At 39.6% G+C, this 25,828-nt stretch overlaps 1 protein-coding gene across 1 annotated transcript in view; it reads left to right on the top strand.

Annotated features, from left to right (window-relative positions):
- GALNT10 (polypeptide N-acetylgalactosaminyltransferase 10) overlaps nt 1–25,828 on the top strand; it is an 89,982-nt gene that overhangs the window by 19,990 nt on the left and 44,164 nt on the right. The window contains exons 2-3 of the mRNA XM_033006209.2: nt 21,953–22,055; nt 22,922–23,060. Coding sequence (XP_032862100.2) covers nt 21,953–22,055; nt 22,922–23,060 — 242 coding nt within the window. The remainder of the gene's footprint in view (nt 1–21,952; nt 22,056–22,921; nt 23,061–25,828) is intronic.

Here is a 25,828-nt window from a genome sequence, read left to right on the forward strand (position 1 = left end):
CTTTGGAGCAGTAAAACTCTATCACCTTGTTTGAATGGCTTTCATTCAGAGGGGAGACGTGGGTCAAAATTGAGTTTGACTGGATTAAAATCCCTGCTATCATTCACTTCATTTGAAACAGTAAGACACTTTATTTGAGATGGAGTTTAAATTTTAAAACCACAATGTAAAATACTCAGGAAGCGATGTTATTTTGTGCACCCCTAATGGTGATAACTGGGATAAAACAATTGCAGGAAACTTATTTCTGGGGGATAAGTGAAGGGAGGTATTCTGGGCATGGCACTTTTACGATAACTCCTGGAGTTTACGCCTCTTACCAGAAGTATTTTGTATGTTTGACTGATACAATCATAACCAACTGGATTATGGGAATTTTAAGGTTTTTTTTTTTAAAAAGCATTTTTCAAAAAGCCCAAGAAGTCCAATTAGTAGAATTCAATTCATAGGAGTTTAAAAATTAATGGTAAGTTACCTTATAAAATATAGATCACCTGAGACTAAACTAAGAGCAGACATATGGTTTTGATTTTATTTTTCCCCCTTTCAAACTCTAGCAGGGTACTGAGGCCAGGCAACTTTATTTTCCTGATACATTATAACCAGCTGCAGCTGTTTTAGACATTATTGCTCCTAAATGGGCTTTGACAAATATCTCCTGGAAGCCAGCAGCTCTAAATATTACATGCAATGTATTCTGAGGAATTGTTGAAAGGAAAGTTTTAGGAATTAAACATTCAGCGTCTGAATCAAGAAAATTTACTTTCTGCCCTTGTCAGGGGATTTGCTAGCTGAAAAACATTCTTTTGTGAGACATGCACAGATGTTAGTGAGAACACATATAGACACTTGAATAAATATTGCCATGGATGGTCTCGCAAAGTATGTTATTTACTGGCCCTCTATTGCTAGTACTGGAAGGAGGACACTTGCTTGAAAGGGTACTTCAACATATATCTAAATGTTGAACTGAAATCTGTAACAGGTATGCAACTTTTCACTATTCAGGCAAAAAAACCCCTGAAACATGCATTTGAACCTGTGGAAACATTGTGTTTTGTACGTCAGTGACAACATCATGGCCCTCTACTACAGAAACTGTGATATTTCAATTATTCTGTTCAGGATTAAAGTAAAGAACTTTAAGTAAATATCTTCTTGTGCTTTTTCTTTGCATAGCTTTGAATTGTACAATGGGCAAGAAGGGCATCTTCTTATATATATATATGGGGTACAAAATGATGCTTGAATGTTCAAACGTATGGCTTTGGGGTGGAGAGAGACTATATGATTATTGGGAATTGCATCAGATGTCCTTGACTTCCAAAATTCAGACAGCTTGATTCATCCCTGCCTAAACCATTCACTCACTTTTCCATACCCTGAGAGGTGTTGGGAAAATATCTGTGCTTTGCTGTAAACACCTCATTAAAATGTGATTCAGTATGCAGCACCCTGAGTTCTCAGTCTGATCAACTGAGGAGAAAGGAGGTATCCTGAGAGGACAGGCTGAGCACCCAAAGGCTGAATGCTCAAAACTAGGTAGTGGAAATACCCCTTAGGCAGGGATGTGCCATACAGGCAATACATCTGATAAGAATTGCTTATATGTTAGCGGTTCATCAAGTAAGGGCGGTCCTAATTGTTTGAAATTGTTGGGGGTTTTGCCAAAAATCTTTATAGAGAGTTTTAAATGAAAATGGAGATTGCCTAAGTGTTATCAGTAGCTTTTTGTGCAAGGGCTTCTTTGGTAAAAAGGTATTTCAGAACAAGCTAACTTCATATATATAAAAGGTTAATGATGCATCTCATTTGTAACCAAAGGGAATCTCCTTGCCTGTCTGTGTTACCCCTAAAAAGCCTTCCTCCAGCTTTGGACCAGTTTAAATATAAGCCAGCTTGTGCTCATTGAAATCCCTAGATTCTGCCTGGCACTGGGGAGCAATTCCAAGAGAAGATTAGAGATGGCAAGCATCAATGGGTAACTACTTGAGCAAGGACCTGTATGCTTTGCTTGAAGGGACATGGCACACTGCCCTGCAGCAGGGAGTCGAATCAAGCAAATGCAAGTCTAATGATTTGGATTTTGCTACTTCACATTAGTGTTTAAAACTGCTTAGATATAATCCTCCTAGCAAATCTCTTCATGCTTTGAGATGGCAAACTGTCACTGCTGCACACTGATTTTTAAGTATGAACTGGTTACACTGAATTCTTGTGCAGCTGAACAAAGGGTCTCACTGATGCCTGGCAAAGAGGAGAAGTTTTCATGTTTGATTCTATTTGTACAGGAGCATAAAATGGTTCTTTGTATCAGTGTGCAAATGAAATATTCAGCCAAAGGTTTGGTTTTGATACTTGCCAGTTGTGTCGTGATTCTGGAAAATATATATATATCAAATACTTGGCAGCTGGGGGGGAACTCTGGTAAGTTGCTTTAGAGCTACTGGTTGCATGTGTTTAGTTGAACATGTTTTCTTGTCTTACAAATTATTACTAAGAAAGTTTACATTGAAGGTTGATGTTCATAATATGAATCGTTTCTGAGTGGCTGTTCACCTGAGCCACAAAAAAGTTTTTTCCCCCAGTTGCCCAGAATGTTTCCACTATCTTTAGAGTTTGCTCTGGTTTCTTGCCATGACTTCATCAGAAAAAAAACTCCAAGATAGTATGTGTCCCTCAGCTATAGCTATCTTAACGTACTTATGCTCAGAGGTCCCTTCTCTGTAAGGTGTATAGAGCCTAAAGTTTTCGCGTTTCTGATTAAAAGACAAGCCACAGTTCATTTTCTGAAACATCAATCAAAAGCATGCAGTACTTTTATGCAGCACTCAGAAGAATGAACTTTGGCTTGCATCTTCTTGTAAGGAAAAGAGAATGATCCAAGCTTTAATGGAAATTAGCAGAAAGTTGGCTTCTATTTAACTTGAAGGAATTTGGGGTGTTTTCTCATCTCTGTGGTCTAAATGGAATATCTTGGCTTGTCCAAAACAACTGCTGCTTTTTGAAAATGCATTTAAAGGAATTTTGGATATTAAAATATTTGATTTTTCCCGCTTCACCACCATGTACTATAGTTGCTTCATACTTTCCCTTCTTGGATGACATGTTTAGCTTACTGTAGTGAGAGCTGCTATGTAAATTGTTCCAGACAGTCAGAATATTTTTTACTGAGGATGTGATGAAGGCTTTTAACTACTTGATCATTGGTGGTTTTTTTTTCATGCAGTGATCTTTCTGAAGCTTGCAAAGAAGGTTACTTAAATAGAGCGGTTTTGCTGTGGAGTTGTTGTTTAATCGGGATCTTCTTTGGCTGTCACTGAGATTAAAATGTTATCATGGGCTTGATGCAGCTCTGAAAACTAAAGCCAAGTGCCTGTTTAAAGTTTTATATAGGGAAGGTGGTTTAAATTGCAGCAACCAATTAGATTCAGCTGTTTGGAGATGTTAAAAATAGGTGTACTAAGCAGCCAAAAAAGTGTTGAATTTCCCACCTACTAGTATGCCTTTATTGATTCCTTTAAAGGCTGGCACTGAGGTTTCCCTTCTGTTTTTACAGAAGCACCATTCCACTTTAGAAGGTTTTTAACCGCTTTGGTTCAGTAAGAAAGTTGGGGGAAAGTGGAGATTGATACATGTTCCTGTATGAGGGAGTATGAAAGTGTGAATTTGAATTTGTGAGTTGTAGAGATAGCAGGAAGAATATTAATTGTCTGAATGTGCTGTTCTGCCTGAGGAATAATGATCCAGTAACCAAACAGTATGTGTTAAGGAGGGGTTTGACACAAGTTGTCTCACTAATAGAGGTGATTTGATTATCTTGCCCCCATTTTGCAGCTTACTTCCCCCTCCATTGTGCTCGTACGGCTCCAGATGGTGACCTGCTGTAAACTAGATCGATGAGACGAGCTGGATTTGAAACAGGAAAAAAGCCTTTTTAACTGAGATTTGCTCCCAAAGATTATGAGTATAGAATAGCAGCGTAATTCAGCAAAGAGTTTTGCTGGGCTGTGTAGAGGAAAAAGACTGTTGGTCTCAGCTGTTCAAAGCATTTGCAAGGATTTATTTCAGACCATGGACAAAAGTGTCAGGATTTATCAATCTAAGATTAGTTTTACTTGAACGTACATAGCAGCCTTCATTTTGTTTATGTGAATTGGAAAGTAATTCCACTAAATTGCGTGTATTAAGAGTCTTATTTTTTACTTTTGGCAAGATTGACATCTTATCATTACAATAACTGTTACGATCCTTCCTCTTCCTAATGTAATTTGTGAAAATCCAGTCCTATGTAGGCTGCTTCTGAGCAGCTGTCCTAAGTGGGATTACTGAAACATCGACATTTATCTGAGCTTTTTACTTTTATAATTCGTAATAGCCAACTGTTCTGTGTTGTGCTTTTGGGATGGTGAACTTGTTTTGCCCCTTTGCACAGTGGTAAATTTATGGAAATACATAAATATTTCCTAATCTGGGAGCATCACATGGACACTTAAATCTTCAAGTCTCTTTGCTTGTTACTTCAAGTTTCAAGAGGTGTTCTTAGAAGTAAAAAAGACTACTTCACTTAATGTACAGCCCCTAAGAGTATTTTATAACATCGGGCATGGGGAGAGAGGGCTAGTTGAAGGCATCTGTGAAGCGATACTGAGAGAAGTAAAATCTTGAGGGGGAGTGAAAGTATTTCATTTCTCTGTATGCCTGTTGAAGTGAATTTACATGCATCTGAAAGACCACTCTGGCAACTTGCTATGCAATACCGAGGCTGACTTTTAGTATGTGTTAGATATGAATTATGAAGTGATCTGAGTTCATATTCAGTGTGCATCTCTTAATAGCATAAAATTATTCAAAGTTGAGTTGTTTCCTAGCATTTATGATTCTTTTGCCTTTCTAGCAAAGGTGGTAACTTTTACATGTAGCATTTTACTTGCATTTTCAGAAAACAGTTGCTTTTTTTATGTTGCCTTAAAATATGTAGCTTGTCTCTGAGTGGTCTTGCATGTGCCAACATCCAAAACTAGAACCGTATCCATTTAATAAATTTAGTTTGGGATTCAGGCTAACGTTCTTGGGCAAAAGAAAGCTTGCCATGTAGCATCATGTTCTATAATCTCATGGGGAGAAATTAGTCACAGGTTTGGGTGTGGCTGATTTTGGTTTGGGCTAAATAATCTGCCTATTTATTACTACTAGTTTTGGTAAACAGTGTGGTGCTTTTTTTCCTGAAGCTTGACAACCAGCCTTCGTCTTGCAGTTCCATTTTTACTTAAAAAGCCATCTCTCTTACCACAGCCTTTATCTTCCATGCATCCTTCCTTATGAGTAGCACTGCAGAGATGATGTTTTCCACAACAGGCTACTTGATTAAATGTTACGACAAATTATTACAGCCACTTGAAAGGGGTTGCTGTTGTCTTTAATTTTACAGTGTCAGGTTACCCTGTTTTAAGGAAATACCAAAACTCTGTCTCCCTTTTATAGAGGTCAATATATGTGTCTCGCCTGTAAACGTGTCAGCCCTGTATGTCCTCTCCTTTATGGCAGGGAGAACAGATGTTTCTACCTACCAAAAGATGCTTCAGGCATTTGCTGCAGGAGATGGCCACCAGGCTGTCAAAAGCAATCTTTATGGGCAGGCTGGTCTTTCACAAGGAGATGTGTTTACAGAGCATGAAATTAACATTTTTGCACAGAGGCAAATAATTGCTTACAATGGAGACTTTAGTAGCAGATTTGAAGCTTCAATGATTATTAGTAAGGTCAGATGGAGCACATAGTGATGTCCACCTCCTGAGTAAAGTCATTCAGAACTTTTTAGGCATTCATTTATGCTTAAAGGTTTTAAGATGTTGTAATGTTCGTGCCTTGAGCTTGTCACTTTTGATAAAAACTTGTACTAGGCTGTGTTGCTATATCTGTATATGTGGTATGGTTCCTTCAAAATCATTCTTGAAAGGAAAATTATTTTTTGATTTGCAGAGAGAAGGGGCAACCCATTCCCCTTACCTTAGTCTTGAATTATTATGTAGTAGTAGTCCAGCAACAGCTGGGTTTTTAAGAGACTTTGTAGGAAGTGTCTGTGAAACAAGCCTTGGTCACCATCAAAATGGATCTGTGTGAAAGCTTTCTATGGTCAGGAGATGGGTCTAAAAGGCCCATGGACCTCAGGTAGTGTTGGCTGTGCTGAGCTGCTCTCGTTAATGCTCTCTCTAGTCAGGTCAGGGTTTTTTCTTGAGCAGTGGTAAAAAGCTGTTTCCGGAGAATGGACACTGGCAGAATTAATCAGATCAATTCTTCACTTATGACAAAGATCGAATCTTGAACTTCAGTCTTCTATGGTAATAAGACCAGTTCATCATCATTAATCGCATCTCTTCATTCCCAGTTTCCTCAGCCTGCTCACTCCCTCAAGGTGACTTCCCCACTCAACAGATGTGCATATCTGACAGAACATTTAAAAACCACTGAGCTTGAAGTAGATAAACTTTTTGTAGAAGAAATTTTGTTCCATTGCAATTAACCACATCACAGAACTTAGTAAATTAGATTAATGTTAAATATAAGAGTCCAGTCAAAGTGGAGGTAGCTTTTCCTCTCTGCACACCACAGTTGTAAATGGCACTTAAGGCTTGGAGTGCTCCATTTTCAAAACCTCTGTGCTTCTTCAGGGAGGGAAAAACTAAAAAGTAACCAACATCAGAAAATCTGTTCTGAAAACCTTTTTAAAATGCCCTATGTTCCATCCATGATCTTCTCATTGTTTTTCTTTGACGGCATTCTTCAGAGACAATGGGACTTCTTGATTTGTTCATATTGTGCTGAGCAGCCCTAACCATAACACCTTTCAGTAGTTAGCCTCATCTGTCCTGAAAGCCAGTGCACGTGGCTCTTAAAGGAATGCCCAAGCATGACCTGAATATTCCCCAGAACAACTGTCCTTGTGTTCTGGGAACACCTGAAATCTAGGGTACAGGATACATCTCACTCCCCATTCCCATTTAAAGAAGGCTTAAAAATAGTTTAATCTACTTCTGTAGAAGACTGAACAGAGATTCACCTTCAAAATTCCTCCAAACAGGTGAAATGGAGCTCAGTGTTTCTGCACACTTCATGTAGGCTGTGCAATAGCACTGTTTTGCCAGTGTTGTTTTTGCCATGAGGTGTTACACCATAAATTTTCAGTGGACACGAGAGATCATACATACTATGAATTACTCAGATGCTCTGTAATAAGACCTGTTAATAACTTACCCTCTTTGAAGCAGTACTAGCAGTGTGAACTTATTTTTTTTTCCTGTTTAATAAGACTTGGTAGAACAAACACCTAACCAAATGTGAGGAGTTTGTATTGGCCATTCTCTGCTGTACCTTATGTACAACCATGCATTTTATTTCTGTATTGATTTTTCTTTTTTTTTGTCAATGCTTAAACAGTATTTTTTCAATATGAAGTGAGACTCATAAAAATACTAGATATAACATGTTCAAGTCAAATTGGGTACTTCTTTATTCTGGTACAACAAGCTTCAAAATCTCTATTTCAGATAATGTCCTGCTATACAGCAATATTTCTCAGTTCCATGGAGCTTCATTGTAGCGAGGTCAGACTATGCACCATAGAGAAGAGAATTTATATTTTATCATAGGGCTAACTGCTACGTTCTTGTAATGACCCTGAAGAACAGTAAATGCTCCAAATAGTTCAGTTTATTTGGAATATAGTTATACTGTGCTATAGGAGCTAGAGTAGATCTAGAAAAATATAAAATATTGCAGTATATTTTAATGGGATTCCTATTGGATGCTTGTAAGACTGTTCAGCTGCCATAGCTCTCGCTGATTTTAAGCTTCCAGAAAGCAGACAGTGAAGACTTCTGGAATTCAATGTTTTCAGTGTATTCTCAAGGGAGACACCTCCCTGAAGATCCTTGTGGTAAAATGACTCCTAAAAATCTAATTGCCTCTTGGCCCAAGATGGAATTTATTAATTTCTCATGTAGCTGAAAAGCCTATTCCATAGTTTCACGTGTTGTGCTTTTAATTTAATGTCTTTCCATTTTCTTCTTTGCAGAAGTGTGGAAAAGTGTGAGGACTATTTATAATACTTGCCCTTCCTTTCTACCCTAGTCAGCACCCATTATTTTGCATTTTTCTGTGTTTGATGTTTCTGTAAATATTTTGGGATGAAACTTGCTTTTTTTCAAACAGTAGGCTAAAGATTCATATGGTCTGTGATCTGTCATCACCCAGAAATTATGATGAAACAGCTGCTGAACAGCTGCATAAGAAGTCATTCAAGTCTTGCATTTGTACAGTTAATGCCTTCTTTACTCACCCTTTGAATCGTATGCCAAAGTTTTTGACACACTCTATTGTCAGGACCACTTTTGAATTTTAATTCTATTCTCCCCTTAGCTGGCAACGTCAGCAGATTTAACAAGCATGCTTTTCATTCCAGTATTGAAATCAATAGGTAATTTTACAGGGTCTAGAAAGACTCTGGCAAAGATCGTTTCAACACGACCTGAATGCTTGCATCAAAATGTATAAATTTTGATTAGATTTAAGTGAATTCCAATTTGGATATTAACAATAACAAGATTTGGTATACTCAGGTTTGCGTCACTGAGTGGAGTGATGCATCTCTTCTCTCTCCTGTCTGCCAAGTTGTTACCTGTCTCAGAAAGAATCTGCTTGTTTCTTAGTTTTTAATCCCGACGCTGCTGTAGTTAGTAGCTGTTGTTCATTTTTAAGATGACACTCAGAAGTGATTTGTCACCTTTTAGGCATGTACAATATTTTGGTATCTGCATTCCCAGCCCTGCTTTTCCTTATTTCCCTGGGTGTGTTCATTACCTTTCAGAAATCCCATCCATCTTCCACAGGTACCCTGAGACTGTCAACCAGCTTCTTCACAGGCCCAGCCAATTTATTTTACTGGTTTCTATTTTTTCCCTATTGTACCCTAACCAGGCTTAGTGTGCCCTCCTGCTGAACTGGCACTATGAGCAACCAGGTTGTTTCTTGACATACTGCAGCTTGCAGCTGCCCTTGTCAAGTGGTGATCACTACTGGATAGCATCTGTAGGAGGGACCAATGTACCTGTGCAGGATTTGGCCTCTCAATTTAACGTTTCAGTGGAGGTTACTTGATCCTTTCCTGGCCTTAGGTCAAACTCATCTCAGCCCAGGGTGGGGGCATGGACAAATAAAAGCCTTGGGATGGCATGAAGATGCATGATGTTCACAGTTTCATGCTGTATTTGAAAAGGGTAGAGTCAGACCTCTTGAGCAGCTTGTTTAGGAGAGAAGTATTAAACCTAGGGAGTGCAATCAGATGGCACATACGGTGCACACAAGTACTGCAGGGAGTTCTGCCAATGCTTTCCTTGTCGAGGTAGGAGTGGCGAAAGGGTGGTAGACGTTCTCTTGCTGGCTACGTGTACTTGGCACTTCAGCTTTTAACTGGTGAGGAGTCTCTATTCATCCTTGTAAATGCAATTTATTTTTAAGGTGCACAGAACTTTCCATGGGATAACCTTCCCCATATGGTTCATGGTGGGGTTTTAGTCCTTAATCATGTGATGTGCATGTTCTGCAAGTCATCTTTGCAACCCATCAGTGGTGGCTTGGTTTTCTAGAAGAGGTTGAAGACTGAAGTTAGGATTTTTGTTCTCACCTGTTTGTTCTCAGTGGAATAACGCAGTTTGTGCCTGGTCTCAAGGAGCGGCTCGTGCTTCCTGATGAGAAAAACTGCTTACAGAAACTCTGTAATGGTACAAGTTTCCTACAGCTATTGCCCAGCTGCTCAGCGCTGCAGTGTACAGCAGGACTCCTCCTCACCATCAAGGGCAGTGATGCTGTGTGCTGCCTTCTGTACAGGGAGAAGCTGGAGATGCAAACAAAGCACAAATACATCAAATGATCTGACAGCATAAACATGGGGAAATTGGAGGTAGCATGGCTCAGATTTTTTTGAGTAACTGGGGTAATAGCAGTAAGTCTGATTCTGAGAGGAGTGTGATTAATCCTGGCGTAGATCTGTGTGCTTGCTGTTGTTGGGTGCAATGTACTAGTTGTCTGAACAGCAGTTAAATAACTTCTTGGGAAGAAGAGGCGTGTTAAATGTTGCTTTTTTAGTGCTGATGTTTTCAGTTTAACATAACATTGTCAAGAAGCATCAAGTCTGCCAGAAGTTGGTAAAGAATTTACTTTAAAATCCTTAAAATAGCTAAAAGGAAAATAGTGGTATTCTGTTGGTGACAACTAGAAAAATGTGGGTTTGCTGCATTGATGCTAACAAAAAGCTGTGCTGAGACTGATGCTAACAGTGTGAATCAGGAAGCAAAGCAAAAGGTGGGCTCCTTCAGAGTACCACCTGAAGTAAAATGTTTAATTGAAAACAATGGTTTCTATTTTTTCCTAAACCAAAGCTGTCACAGTGATTGTTTACAGGTACTGTCAGTTGCCCAATGACTGGAAGGCAAACAAGCAGTGTCAGCACTGAAGGTACTTTGTAAAGAGTGTGGAAAATAAAATAGAAAACTACTTGTGATTCTCTTTTTTTTTTTATTGGAGTTAGCGAGAACTATTTTGTTCAAGTGATGTTTAAGTATTATGTGAACAAGGTATTGTTCCTGGTAGCAGTAGATAACTGAAGGGGGGAAATACTCTCTGAAAATACCTATAAGCCTCTTGATACCTGAAGTTCTCCCTAGAATCATTTGGCCTGGGACTTTGTCAGAGGAGGTGCAAGGGGGTCCTGTGTCACCTGGCCACATTTCCAGGGACAGTTTATTGTTAAACTGCAGCTGTGATCTGCTGAGCAGGATGAGCTGGCATAGCATATCTGGGGATTATTTTCTGTACTAGCAGGTGAATGCCACTGGTAGATGTTTTGACATCCTCAGGTATTAGGTCTGACTTACGCAGAGGACATCGGCATTCTCAGTCAAATTGTACCTCCTTTCAAATTTCTGATAGGAGATATTTCTATAATTCTGTGTGTAGCTCCTAATGATGGATAACGGCTCTGGAAAAAAATCTAAAATACAGACTTTTCCAGTATATTTCAAAATTCATTAGGGAAAAAGCAATTTCTAAGCTTCATGTGCAGCTTGCTATGGGAGGCACTCTGTCTGCTGACATAAACCGTGAAATCTCAGTACCTGGCAGACAACTAAATGGGAATTATGGTTCTTATTCCAGTTTTTGAGTCATATCTGTTACATAGCTTTTGTATAGATCGAATGTGGTTTTCAGTAGCAATGAATGTTGGGTTTGGTTTGTTTGGTTTTTTTACCTTTTTGGAGTATTTCAGGACAGTGATATTAACCTTTCTGAAGTCCATGTACTCCACATGCTGACAAATCTTTGCCCCTCACCAGGGCATCAAACTTCTGTAATGTGCGCTTGAATTTTGTTTGAATAAGTATGGCATCAGCACAATTTCCAAGAAGAAAGGTAAATACCTGATCTACACTGTCAGCTGTTATAAAGATTGCTGAAGCTCTGAGAGGCTTATGGATATCTTACAGTGCTCTGCCTGCCTTTCCGGGCAAAATCCAGATTGCTTCTGTTTACTATTATGAACTATAACTGTTGGCAAGCTTTCAAACTGCCTTGCTCATCCTACCTCAGAAAACATGTTATCATGCAGTCTCTTGTCTTGTGCCTTTCTCTATCACAAAATGCAAGACATTCTGATAGTATAGTTTGCACATTGCTAAGTCCCAAAATTTAGTGGTTTTCGCTTAATTTGTGTGTCTACAGAAAATATTTAGACTTCTTCCTTTGGGTATCTAGCAGATAGGTTTTGTCCTGTCCTGCTTCAAAGATTGTAGGACCATTAGCAGCCATCTCTTTTTTAATACCACTTATACCGGGGTTTCCCAAGGGCCCGGTGCCCATCCAGGTAGATTCCATTTTGTGAAAGGCACATTGTCATAGTTATTTTCTCATTCAGATAATTACAAATGCTGCAAATTTTTTTGTAAACTGAACAAAATAAAATTTGCAGTCTCACGTTTGCCAGGTCCACCTACATGCAGCACCAAGCCTAGTTGTAATCTTGTATTGGTTGTCTGAGCGCTGTGAATTTCACTTCTGCGTACTATTTCTGTGTTGAGGATATATGGGATGTTCGTTGTGTTGTATCCTTAATGAGATTTCTGCTAGTATGATATATGGTTTGATTCTCTACTAGTATTCAAAATATTTGGAAGCTGTGTTCATCTGTGCAGTTCTTGACTGGCTTAACATTCCATAATCTGATTGGGAGTTTGTAACTTGAGTACAGGGAATTCGTGGAAATGAGGGAATTAATACGTTTTGTATCCTGCATTTTTGTTAAGTCTTATTGCAGATTATTCAAATGTTTCTGCATATGCAACATAATCTGTGAGTCTAACTGGCAAGTCAGGTTTCAGAAACGGTCCTCTGAAGTGTGTCTTTACAGAAAACCACTACAGCCTGTGTGCCGTTTGCTCCTGTTAAATGGAGCGTGGATATATGCGGACATCTGGAGGGTTCCGCTTCAAATGTCCGTTTCTCAAATTGATCTCCAAACCAGCTTGTTCACTCTTCCGTCTCTGAATATAAGGCTGGTTGTATTTAAGACAGCTTCAGATAGCGCTAAATGCTGTGAAAAACAAAGTACATCTCTATGGATTTCATACTCCTAGCTTCTGCCAGGAGTTGTGGTCAAAAACCAGCTCTTGGACACACGATAAATTACTCCATGTATGTTGGTTCCTTGGGAGGGCTCACCTAGTTTTAAGTTTCCAGAAAGCATGTAGAGCAGAAAGGGAAGGTAGGAGGGGTGGGAAGCCTTTAATCTCATCTGAAATGGCAGTTCAGAGATCACTTTTGTCTACATCTTCATACTTCATGTATTTGTTGTCAAAGCCCCTCCTGGGGCTGCCATACCTCAGGCAGGGTGAGTAACGGGTTGTTTCCCATCTTGACCGTAGAGTAGCCCAGGCAGTGACGTCTTATTTGGGAATTTTATGTGTTGCTGCATCTTAAAGCAAGGTCAAAGAAATGTGTTTATTGCTGGAGGGGGAAAATGAGGTTTTTGATGCAACTAAATGCCTGCAGGAGCTTATTTCACGGTTTTTAGCAGATCCCTGAGACGTGCTACTCTGGGAAATGGAGCATTTCTGTAGATGGGAAGGTCTGTAAATGTTTTAGTGAACAGAAAAGATGAGAAAGCTGTTGTGGGCAAATGAAAGCAATGAGTCCTGTTCTGAAGTCTAAAACTAGGCCAGCTGGGTTTTTAACAGCTGAAAGAGAAGTCTGAGACTGAAACTGCTGTGCTATCACAAGGTGTGCTAAAACCCAGGGAAGAACTTGCCGCTTGGTGCTCTGCACGGACTTTGGAAAGGGACTGTGTATTTGGAGGCCTGGATTAAATTAGTCAAACGGTAAGTTCAGAATAGCAAACACTGCAAGACTGTAATATTATTTTTAAAGGTAAGTGAAGAACAAAGTGTAAGGTTTTTGGTAGAGATAGATGACCAAGCTGGATGTCATCACCATCCTCAACTGACATCTATGCTTTAATCAGCTGATGAGCCAGGACTTTTTGGCAGATAAAATTTTGATTGTGCTAAGGGATTTTCGGCAGTTGAGGTTGAGTAAAACTTGTTAACTGAAGGAATTTAAAGAGCGGGAAAAGGTTTCAGTTCAAGCAAGTACTGTTCTAACACTTGATACAAAAAGCTTTCTGCATGAAAAAGTACAGTCAGCTACAATTGGGTAATGCTTAATCAGTAGGCTGTCCTGTCCAAGGAGCAGCATGCTTGGCTTTCTGCAAGGAACATATTGGTTTAATAGCAGCTCAAGATAAAAATATCAGAAAAGGATCTGTTTTTTGTTTGTGTGCATTGATCTGTTCGGCTGGTTCTGGTCCAGCTGTGGTTTAATTAGCTGACATGGGGTAAGGACTGATCGAGGAGTACCAGCAGTAGCTGTGGCTCTACTTTTTGAAGGAAGCAGGCAGTTTTCATACCCCAGTGTGTGGCTTTCTCAAAGCAAAGCACTAATCTGAACATGTGGGTTTCAATATTACTGGTATTTCAGGTGGGAAAGAACATCGTGATGGCCACATGGTAGCATCATGCAGGAAGCTTTTAGGTCTGGTTCAAACCTGTTGCTTGGATCTGAGTTGCAACACAGCTGTGAAGATGTACTTGGCTTTTTTGTCTTTGAAAGCACTTAATCATTCTACATAATGTGCTGCCATTTAGTCCTGCATTGCCTTTTAATAGTTCCTGAAATGTTGAAAGTATGGATTATGTTAATGTAGCTTTTACATTTTTGATGGACTGAAATAACTTCAAGAATTAACCTTTTGAAAACACTAGGGTAAATTGCATGATGGGCTTTTAGCAGCTTGCTTTTTCTAGTAGTATGCTATCTCCTGTTCCAGTCAATGAAGAGCTTCAACTGACCAAGGTAAAGTTAAACTTCCTGAACTAGGAATGCTTCCACTTGATGTTGGAGATATTTTTATTTTTCATTAGTTCATCTGAAATGCTCAGCTGTTTTCATGCCAGTACGGAGGATGAAGGCTGTTTGTGCTGCATGGGTGTTGTACAAATTTGTTGTTCAACACATACTAATAGATCTCTGACAAACCAAAAAGAATTTTATTTCTTCATGGTGCAATAAGACTTAATATCTGTTTATTTGTGAAAAGGTTACCTATATTTAGTGTGGATGGTCCCACCATCATTAAAACCTAGGCTTCTCACTGCAGTGAGAGGGAGGATTCTTCCTGGTTTCTGCCAGACCTGGCTTCTCTCTCATTTCCTGCCTTCTGAAACTCTTGGGTACTTCAGGTTTCAAAAGACTGGAGAGAAGCTGCCTATGATTCTGATTTCTGCTTTGCCATAGCACAGATCGTGACAACTAGGTTGTATCCTAAGTGTGTGCTCTTGAGTCTTCCACTGGGTCCACCTCAGGTTGCAACTTCCTTTAATAAATAGAGGAATTGTTTATTTGCTCTGCCTTTCCCTGTTGTTGTGTTTGTGTGGTGTGGTTTTGGGTTTTTTTTTTGTTTTTTTTTCCAGTTTGTTTTGTCATCTTTGGCGTCTAGTTGTAGGATATAAATGCAAGTTATACTTGTTGAAGTGCTAAGATAAATGAAGAGACATGGGATGGACCTGATGCCCCCTTTACCACTGTCTCCAAAGATCATAGCTTCTTGGGTCTGGTCATAGCTCCTTGGTTTAAAAGAAGATAATAAATCAGCAAAACAAATGTTTGAACAGGGTTTGAGATCTGTACAGCATTAGGATTAGTGTATGCATTTCAGCAAATCTTTTTTTTTTTTTTTTTACTCATGTGTAGAAAACTCTTGGCTTACGTTTCCATCCACCCTTCTTTTATTCTGGCTGGAGGCAGGCACACTAAATAGTGATTAAACAAAAAATTAAAATTCCATTTTTGTGCATTTGGCATTTGAATGCTGATCAATTGCTTTGGCGGCATGTTAAGTAACAGCATGGTAGACAACAGAAGGGGCTTATTTACAGCAATCTGTCTAAATCCATTTTCAATGTATTGCTTAATATGCCTTTCTACTTTAATTCATTTTCAGATTTTTAAAAATGAAGTATGGAAGCGTGCAGGAGATTAGTTTAAGATATTGCTGGAGAAGTAATCACTCCTTAGTGGTAAACAACTTGCAGTTCTTAAGGAAAACAAAATGTGCTTGAGCTGAAATAGAACTTATGGGATTGCTGTAGGAGATAATGGATAAAATTCAATGGCTTGTGCACTTACATAGCTTGACTAGGTGATCATAATGAACCCTTCATGCTTTGAAATATCCTTTTTGCATTGCTGTTTACAACTGACCATTTCAAAAGCTAAGAGATTTTTGCAAAATGAGAAGGTAAGGTAGAGCAAAATAGAAAATTGCAAAGTCTATAGCCTTGCTGACCTATTTTATAGGGACAGAAATCCAGATCTGTAATGCAAATTTACCTCAGCAGGGCAGCATTGATAACTACAATGTTTGAAGAATGATCACTGTATTCCACAGTTAAAATGCAGATCAGGGGGGTTTGTGCTGGTGAGGTTTGGACAAAATTGTTATGTCTCCTGCGATGTAATTAGAATTATTGAGAAATTAGCATAAAAGTGAAAATTGATATGAAATACAGCATTACAGATAACATAGCTCCCAACAAATGAGATGCTTGTTTAACAGTTAAAGCAAAAGTCAGTCCTAAGAAACTTGCTGTGTTTTGCAGATTGCTTAGATATCACAGTCTAGAGCGTCTGTTGAAGGGGTATTATCAAGTTACGTAATTTGCATAATTGAGTCAAATCGCATGCAGCATCCCTGAAAGAAACCACTAAAAATAGCAACATTCTGGTCCCTGTGTACTGTGTCTGGATTTCTAGAGCTCAGACATCTTTTACAAAGAGGAAAAAAAGAAAAGGGGGGATGGAGGGAGGAAAGGAGCTTCCAAAATAACATCAATGTCAGCAACCTGCCCATTTTCACAGTCTTTGAGCGCGTATATGCATATCTTCCCTGTGCCCATGATGGCATGCTGCCTGCACCTTTACACACTGCTCTGCTAATAGTGATGACATGAGCATAAAAATTGCAGTCGAGGCAGGGAAGGCAGTATTTTATCATTCACACTGACTGTTTTTGGTAGACTGCTGAAATTAAGTTGAAAGTGTGATTCTTAACAAGAAATATGACACTAATCAGCCTGCTGCAGCTACACCTTCCCTTGGGGGCTATGTGGATCGTGGGTGCTGGCAAGGTCACTGAAGCAAAGACACTGATATTCATTTTCTAGCACTGAAAGTCACATCAAAATTAACGTTCAGACATTGTTGACAGAACTTGTCAGTGACTCACAGCAGACTTTTCAGATACTGTATTTTAATAGCACTGTACAAAACCAATATAAGCATTATATCTTTGCTTGCAGGGGATGCAGTTAGAAATATTCTAACCTCTTAACATTTACCCAACTTGAATTAAATTTAATGGAGCATTTCTGAATTGGTTTGACTAATGTAACTTCTCTGCCCAAGACCAAAAAAGCTCCAGAATGCAGCATGTCTGTCATGACCATCTGCAGCTGTGTCTACCCTTCGAGATTTTAAAAGCCACTTGAGAGGTATAGCCGAGCCAACAGAGATTAATGTATTTATCTTGTGTGAATCTCATTTGTCTTTAGTTGCACAGGGCAGTAACATCACGAGCACTGCAGGCAGAGGAACAGATAATGAGTTACCCTACGCAGTCCTTATTTTACTTTACTGGTGCCATGAGGTAAAACATGAGGTAAAAGTCGGTTCTTCTGAGTCTCCAAGATAGAGCTGTACAGAGCCTGTTCCTCAGGACTTAAGGATCAATAACACTTATTCTGTGTGCCTCCAAAGTCCAACACTATAGTTTGGAAAGGTCTGAATAACTGATGCATGTACTCCACAGTTTCCCCTCTTGCTTATTTTAGAGTTTACAAATTATTGAAGTTTTTCTCTTGATGTGTGGCCTTGGCAGGGTTTAGCTTAGCCTAGCTCAAAGATGTTTTTGTGTGTAAATTAATTTGGGACTGAGAGAAATAGTACATCTACTTGCTAGACTTTCTGCTATCCGCCTGCCTCATTTGTACTCTCTTCATAATACAGTGGCAGTCTCTGATTTTTCCCCACCTTTTTTTTTTTTAACAATGCTGGAGGATGGCATGCTACTGCCTGCTTTCACTTGGTATTTCAGTGTTTAAATTGTTTGCGTTGGGTTGTTGCTTGCTCTGAGGGTACTTAAATGCATGTTGCTGACCTTTCTGAAGAATGGCTTGAAGCTATGTAGAAAATTTGCTTCCCTGTTCACATTATCCTATTTTGAGCATACAAATACAAGGGAGACTCCAGCCCAGAGCCTGGGGGTGCTCACCCTGAGCAGGGATCGCTGGAACTGCTTTTTAATAGCTTTAGGTTGCTGCTTGGCCTGATGACCATTGGCTGTTTTGATGGTACAGCATTGTAATGGTGTGAGACACCCCTCCTGAAACAACCCGGTGATGCAGCTTCCCTCCAGAGGATGCTGGAGATGTTGGTGTGAATCTTTTGGGGTGTACTTTGAACCTGTATCCCATCTCCTGAGAGCCGCTGTGGAGGGCAGCTCAAGAGCAATCCACACAGGTACCTGCAGCAGTGGATGGCTGTCTTCTAAGGGACACTTTCAGGCTAGAGTCTAGAGTTCAGAGGGAAGGGAGGTGCCTCTGCAATTCTAGTTTAAGTTGTCTGAGTCCCAAGGAGTCGTGGGATTTAAAGCACTCTTACCAGTGTCCTGTTAGACAGCTTGGATGCCTTTTTGCTGGTAGGTGTCTCTTCCTCTCTTTCTTCAGTGTGCTTGACTTGCCCTGGTCACTTCATAGGGACTTAGCATAGGGTGCTGGGTTACCATGTGTAGAGTGGGTGTCATGAGGCTCAGAGTCACGCTGTGTGTTTCTCCTTTCAGATTCAATTCTACAATGCTCTTCTCTTCAGTGGTGGGTGGGATTTCTAGAGTAACTGCTGTTAAGGGCTTTACATGTGTTGAATTGCCGCAAAAGGCAGAGGGGATAGTGGCATTGTAAGCAATTCTCCTGGTGTGCTCATTCAGACTGGAGTGCTATAAACAAGAGACAAAAAAAGACTTAAAATATTGAAGTTTTGAACTTGCCAGTTGTTCCTGTGCCCAGTATGACACTTGTGCACAAGCCTAGCACCCAGAAAGTTGGCAAAACTCTCCTGGCAAGGAGGTGCTCTGGTCTGCAAGAGCTTTCCAGGACTTTTCCTGGCAGGGGAGTATCCTGGAGAGGAAACTAGCCAGTGAGCAGACCTGACAAAGCAAGGATCTTGCAAAACAGAGGCAAAAATCTCACACAACGGTAGTGTGCTCTGTGGGTTTTATTTAGTGAGGATGATCAAGAGGGTGACGTCTGAAAAATTAGAAACCACTGTAGTGGCCAGACAAGTAGACATGCTGGACTGTTTCAGTAGCACAGGGTGGCTGATTCATGGTGCTGAAAATTTAATCTGTTTTACACCAAAAATAACCAAGCTGCTGGTGTTGGCACATACCCTGCATGTCTTTCAATGTGCTCTGTGATTGCTGGCACCAGCCTCAGGTTGACCCAAGGACTAGCTGCATGCTTAGTTTTGCTCCAGAAGTGCTGTTGTCCACTGTGTTCAATTTGCCCTCCCAGTGCTTTCTTGCACATTTGTCTCCTGGCTCACACATAATCTTGGCACTTAAAAGTACTTTTTTGCTATCAGCAGGTAGAAATTCACATAGGAACAGTGGTGTTTAATGGAATGGCTAGAAAACCTCAATGCAGGTTCAGCGATTTTGTTTGATATCTGGTGAGTTCAGATGAGTCCTTCCAGAAAAGGAGAGGGCAGTTTTTCACCACAGCTCTGCTACTCTGGAGCTGTACTTACCTCCTCCTGCATGATGAGAATTGGTGAGGCTTTTGCAGCACCTCTCATGAAGCCTCTTTACCTCAGTAAATGCAAGTCTTCAACATGTGCAGTCAGAGGTGAACTGAAGACATTGGATTGTTCCTTGAAATCTTCATTTTATGTCCTGATAGGTGCAGAGTGAAATTCAGGAAGGTACACTGCCAGTTTCTGTATTTGAACAGAAATAAGGATTTAGAAGAATAGAGTTCATACGCTGAAGGGACGGTAATTAACAACACAAAAATGAGCTATTGCTTTTGATTCATATAACTTAATCAGTGTGGAAATAAAAGAACAGATAACGAAGATGAAGAAAATTAAGTAATCATGGAGTAAATGAAAGAGATCAAGTACACCATCTAAATGTAGCTCTATTGGGATTTTTCTTAAAGTGGTCGCTTTTCTTGTGGATGTACCTGTCCTTTCCTGCTAACCAGCCTTTTCTGGCTGTTGTCTGTTTTTCACCACTGTTAATTGCATCCTGTAGTGTGGTCCTGCGCTTCCCATGCCGCCCTGAGTGTTCCTTTCCCTCCATCTTATTGCATCATAAGTATTTTTTTAGAGAATATCCTTGTGAGCTCTGGGTGGCACAAGTGGAAGGCTCTTAGTTCGTGAACTGGCTGTGTCACTGACTGCTTGTCCATCTTGAGTGCCCATCAGCTCTCTTTCAGTGAAAATAAAATTAAATTGCAGAGAGCAGGAATGGGAATGCTCTGAATATTGATGTTCATTAATTGAAATGTGTAACTGAGTGTCTGGTTTCATGGATGAAACTTGACTTCTGCCAGGTATGTTACCATATGCAAAATGTCAAGAGGCTGGGTGTAAATCATTTTATGAACTGTGATTCAAAGCATCTAGATTGATTTAAAATCTCTTATGTGGAAGGAAAAAAAAAAAGGTCTAATAGTTCACAGGCTAGATTTTAGTCAGATTGAGCTCTCTTACTTTTAGACCACTGGTTTATTACCCTTTGGCATGGTGATACAACCAGCACAATTCATGGTTTTCATGCAGTTCCTGTGCTAAGAGTTACCACTCATAATAGAGCAGGGGGAGCAGAGAATGTATCTCTATTCAGCCACTCCAGTTCCCTTTGACATCTTTGTTGAAACCTGTCTTCACTGATGGCTTTGGAGGCTAATACACAGAGCACCCTTTCTCCTGACTGTTGTAGAAGGGTGGTGATACAATGGGGATAATCTGCAAAACCTCACAGCAAGATTCACCAGAGCTCATCTGTCAGACTGCACTGAGGTGAACTGCATCAGGCTGAAGTCTGGTGCCTTGGAATAACAAGTAAAATGTCCAAATGTCCTATTTTTCCAAGACAAATCTAGGCATGAAAATGAATGGATGAATAAATGAAGAGTTTGTAATTTAAGTAGACAGGCAAATATCATCTGTGTCCCGGATGCCAATGATGCCTGATAACCCTGCGAGATTACTATGCCAACCGTTGTTTTTTGGTGGTTGTTTGGTTTGATTGACCCATTAGTGAGACTTTAAACCTCTTGCCTTCCAAGGAGGAAAGCTTTTTTTCTTTCTAGGAAGTTCTAGCCTGTGGAGCTCTCTCTGCAGGTCATGAGGAATTAAAAGGGAAAAACAGAGCTCTAAGTTCTTTGTGTAACTACTTCTGTAGTAATGAGGCTACAAATGGCTTGCATTTATACTCTGTACTCTGCCAGCATATTACAACATAACTGAAAACTCATTCTCAGTGAAGATGTTCTCTTCTTGACCCTAAAACCTATTTAAATATATATTTTATTTATTTATATATATATATGTGTGTGTGTGTATATGTATCTCCCCCCTTGGATTTTGAGGATGTCAGTGTTTGAGATGTATCATGGTTTTCTTTCCACACACCATAGTCTCTTTGATCCTGAGTTCAGCCCATCTTTCATTTGCGAACTTGTTTCCAAAGCACCCATTGCTTTTGAATTTCAGGAACGACATCATGAAAACAACATAATGAAAAGAGGAGCTCTAATTAGGTTCAGTGCAGTCTCATGCCTTGTATAAAATTTGCTTTTAAGTGAGCAGCAAGAGTCTTAATAAATGACCTTTTAAATCTTATTTTGATTTTATTCAGGTATAGCAGTGTGCTCATTAATAATGATCCTGCGATAGGTCTCCCATTACAGCTTTTTTTGTTAATTAAATGGGATGTAAGATGCATTGGATGTTTTCAAAATGAAAATGAGAGTTTTTAATAGATCCCCTGATTAAGAATACAGGTCTGCATACATGATGGTGCCCTGAAAAAAATATCACTTAACAGCTGTAGCTAAAGTACCGTACTTAGGCAAGCAAAACTTGCTTTCTCCCTTACCCTGTTCTGGCTTGTGATGGTCTTACCTTAAGGAATATGTTTAATCTCATTTTACAGGAAGGGAAGGCTGCTAAAGAAATGTTTTACATGTTGTATATTTAATATATCCATTCTTTTGTTTAAAAGGCATCATACATGAGGCAAAAGAAAGACCTTTACTTTGGTGATGGACAAAGGAAAAAGGATTGGCATAACAAAGAAGCTATAAGGAGGGACTCTGAGCGTGTAGGTATGTAAGATTACTATAAAAATGTTTTAATACAGATTATAATTTAGTTTGATTTTATTTTGTAGGCTGAGTACAGAACAGCATTTTCAACTTGAGGGTCAAGATGATGGTTTTGACTTGATGCAACAGTTACCGTGTGTTAATTCCAGTTAAAGCCTTTTCCCCCAACTCCACAATAACCATTTTGAGGTGGAAATGTATTGGTAACATCTTGGTATTTTTAGGATAGGTACAGTATTGGTTTTTAAAACACTTACCAAAAAAAATGGAATATACCTGTACCTCTCCCAAAAAATGGGAGATCCAGGAATGAAAAGGAGGGATAAAAAAATGTTCTAGATTATAACGTTCATACGAGTTTTATTCCATAGTTCTGTGTTTTTGTCTTGTTTCACATAAAAGGGCCTGTTTTGAATGTCACCGCTTTATACTGGTGTGTCTGCAAGGGCTCTACGTCCTCTGTGCAAAAGCTCAGGTTGTTAAATATACATATCCATCTGTGCTGAAAAAAGCAACAGTGGTGAGGTATTCAAACCATATGTATTCTTCCTGCAGTAAAACAAAAATCATTCTATAGATCCTCCATAGCATTGCCATAGCCCCTTCATCTGTTTCTGATGTTAGAAGGAAGACTTTTGACTTCTATGATTTGCACAGATGAGTGGTTTATAGCAAAACTGCTTGTCAAAATTGTTAGGTTGACATGGTTGTCCCAGTGCTAAATATGGCATAAAGCACAAAATTAATGAAGGAATTTTCAAAGGGCTATAAGATGACTGTTGTTCTTTTAATATATGGATCAGTTTCTGACCAGTTAAGCACCAATTAGTAGTAATGATGCATGTTTACTTTCTGTCTGTCTATAGGAAATGGAGAACAGGGGAAACCTTACCCAATGACTGATGCAGAGCGAGTGGACCAGGCGTACAGGGAAAATGGCTTTAATATCTTTGTGAGTGATAAAATTTCTCTGAATCGTTCCCTTCCAGACATCAGACATCCAAAGTGAGTATATAGTTTGCATTTCTATGTGTGAAAGTTTACAAGCCCTAGATTATCACATCTGCAGGAGAATGTTCTTTTTTTGTTATGGACTCTTGTACCTTTATTCATGAAATACAATCCTTTCACAGCTGGGTCCTGCTGTCTCCTTCATAAAGAACAGTGTATAGTAATTGCAGCAGAAAATACAGGAGACCAAATCTGGGGAAAAAAATCCCCTTATGATTCCAAAAGACTTAAAATTACCAGAAACTTGCAGGCCTGTGTAGAAGAGATCTTGAACTTAACCCAGAGGTGAACTATTTCCTTCACCTCTCACAATGTGACAGTTCAGTTTCTGAGCCTACTGACATAGCCAGCAGCTTTTAGCAACTAATAAGGTAAAACTATTTCTTTCTGTAGTAGAAACTGATGTAAATGTCCCACTCAGTTGACAAGTGCCCTAAGTGTAGTCAGGTGATGACTTTGTCACTAAGCACTGCCCAGTTCTTATGTCAGCCACTAGCTGGAAATGACCCTGAAATGCTCAGAAGCAGGAGATCTGAGTGGCTCCATTCAACTATGTATGAAGAGTTTTATAAGAAATTGTTGGGATTTATTTATTAGTTTCTTAGACATCTTCCTCATAAAAACCTTATCAGGCTTTACGAGTAGAAACTAGTTCATGTTGAATGCTGGCTTTTGAGTTAATCTATTTTTGGACATTATTCCTTAGGATGGTGTCAAACTGGATTTTGTGTAAGCCAGAGGAGTTTTTCATTAGCAAAAGTGCTTCGGTTAGGATTTAACCTTTGTTTATACAAAGCTGAGACATGTTTAAATTCTGTTTGTGCAGTTCTTAATCTGAAAGCATTGTTAGATATTTGAATGGAAGCTTGTTTTGTGTAAAACAGTTTTGATCACAATTTAGTGAATCAGAATTCAACATCTACTTTATTCATGAGATATAATTTCCAAAAGTCAGGCTTTATAATTTGTTAGCTGCACATATGAAAGATTACCTCTTCACCTGTCACAGCAAACTAATCAAATACACTGGCTTGACACCCTTTTTCAATATATACTCATAAACCACAGTAGTGAGTATAGCTCCATAAATATTTTAGGCATGCAGCTGAAATGTTTAAACACAGAGATAAATCAGGTAACTGAAGATGCTTGTTGATCAGCCCATACTCAAGTTGTAGGAAATACAGTTTGAGTTTGCTACCCTAAATTATACCTGGCCTCCATTTACAGGGGCTGCCATGGACTCAGTGAATTTAAACATCAGACAATGCCAGTATTTCCTCATCTCAGGATTTAATATATTACCTCACATACTCTATTGTTTCCCAAAGTTGCTGACTCCTTGTTGCTAATTCCGGCTATTTAAACTTTTTTAAAATATGAAAGTTCCAACTTCAGTCCCCAGTTAAAATTAGTAAGTGAAATGTCTGGGTCACCAACAACTTAAGCTGTGATTAATGATGCTGCTGCAGCTGGTTTGCTTGTTGCTTGACACATCCTTTCCCCAAACATAGTGAATTTTAATTGTGGAGATCTCAAGGAGAGGATAAACACTATGTGTATAATGGATGCTAGGATTAGCTGGGCAGGGAGTGGGGTTACGTATAATGGAGATTTGCAGTAAAGGAATTTATGACTGAAAAAGTCTGTTGTGCATTCTCTGTGCCCATTAAAAAAGATATATTTGAAATGGAATGGTTTGTGTTATTTGGGAGGTTGATGAGGGCAATTTATAATGAAGTTAGGCTGAGACAAAGTCCATAGAGAGCATTCCAGAAAAAAAGGAGCTGTCTTAGACCTTTTACTTTACCTAGCTTTTTAGGAATAGTAAGAGATAATAGACACTTAGTCGTTTGGAGATGTGCCCGCAGGCAGCAGGAAGTGTAAGGGGAAGAGGAACTGGGGAAAAATGCGGCATCTGTCCTGTCCTAAGCGTTGGGGCCACAGCTGGGATTCCTCCCAACAGCTGGCTTGGGTGAGAAAGGGCAAAGCAGCAGCCATTGTGTTTGCTCTCTTCTGAGACGGTGTGTGTGTGCCTTTACATACCCAATCGTGTGTCACCTCTGCTTCCTGTTAATCAGGGGGCTGGGGGAGGGCATGTACTGGATCTGCCTGGCACACACATACAATTGTTTGTTTCAACAGTCATGTCTTCCCCTGCTAACATTTCCTTTAAGTGTTTTTTAATATTAAATACTAATTTTGCAGGTATGTGAAGCAATTGTAAGTGTGGTAGCTGGAGGGAAACTTTTTCTCCGTGCTTAATAGTTAAACTTAATAGCTAAAGTTTCTCACTTGTTAGAAAATGAGAATTCCAGTTTAAGAAGAGTTAGAAGAGATTTGGGGGCTCTTGTTTCATATTGGAAGAGAATTATAGCTAGTATCTATCTTAGAAGAAGGTTAAGTTTGCAATGCCAAGGGCTGGATGAAAGCAGTCCATGCAGCTTTATTTTGCATCTTGCATCTGTGCATTGCAGCCGCAGCCTGCAAGCTCTTGGCAGCATCCCAAGACAATTCATTAGACCCAGAATAAGCTACTGTCCTTTCATGCAGGCACCACAGTCACTTCCTGTAATCACAGATTTATTGAGCTTATGTAACATAGGTGCATCCTTCTCCATTCCCTGGGAAAGGTACCAGGAAAAAAGCTGCCACTGCCAGAGCCGCTTTTGTTCCCATCTGCGCTTCCGGGGAGCAGAGAGGGAATTACCTGCATGCATGCACTGCATTGTGCACCTAGTGGCAACCTAACCAAGTGCCTG

The sequence above is a fragment of the Tyto alba genome, unplaced genomic scaffold, assembly GCF_018691265.1.
Source record: "Tyto alba isolate M040663 unplaced genomic scaffold, T.alba_DEE_v4.0 Super-Scaffold_17, whole genome shotgun sequence".
Classification (NCBI taxonomy): domain Eukaryota; kingdom Metazoa; phylum Chordata; class Aves; order Strigiformes; family Tytonidae; genus Tyto; species Tyto alba.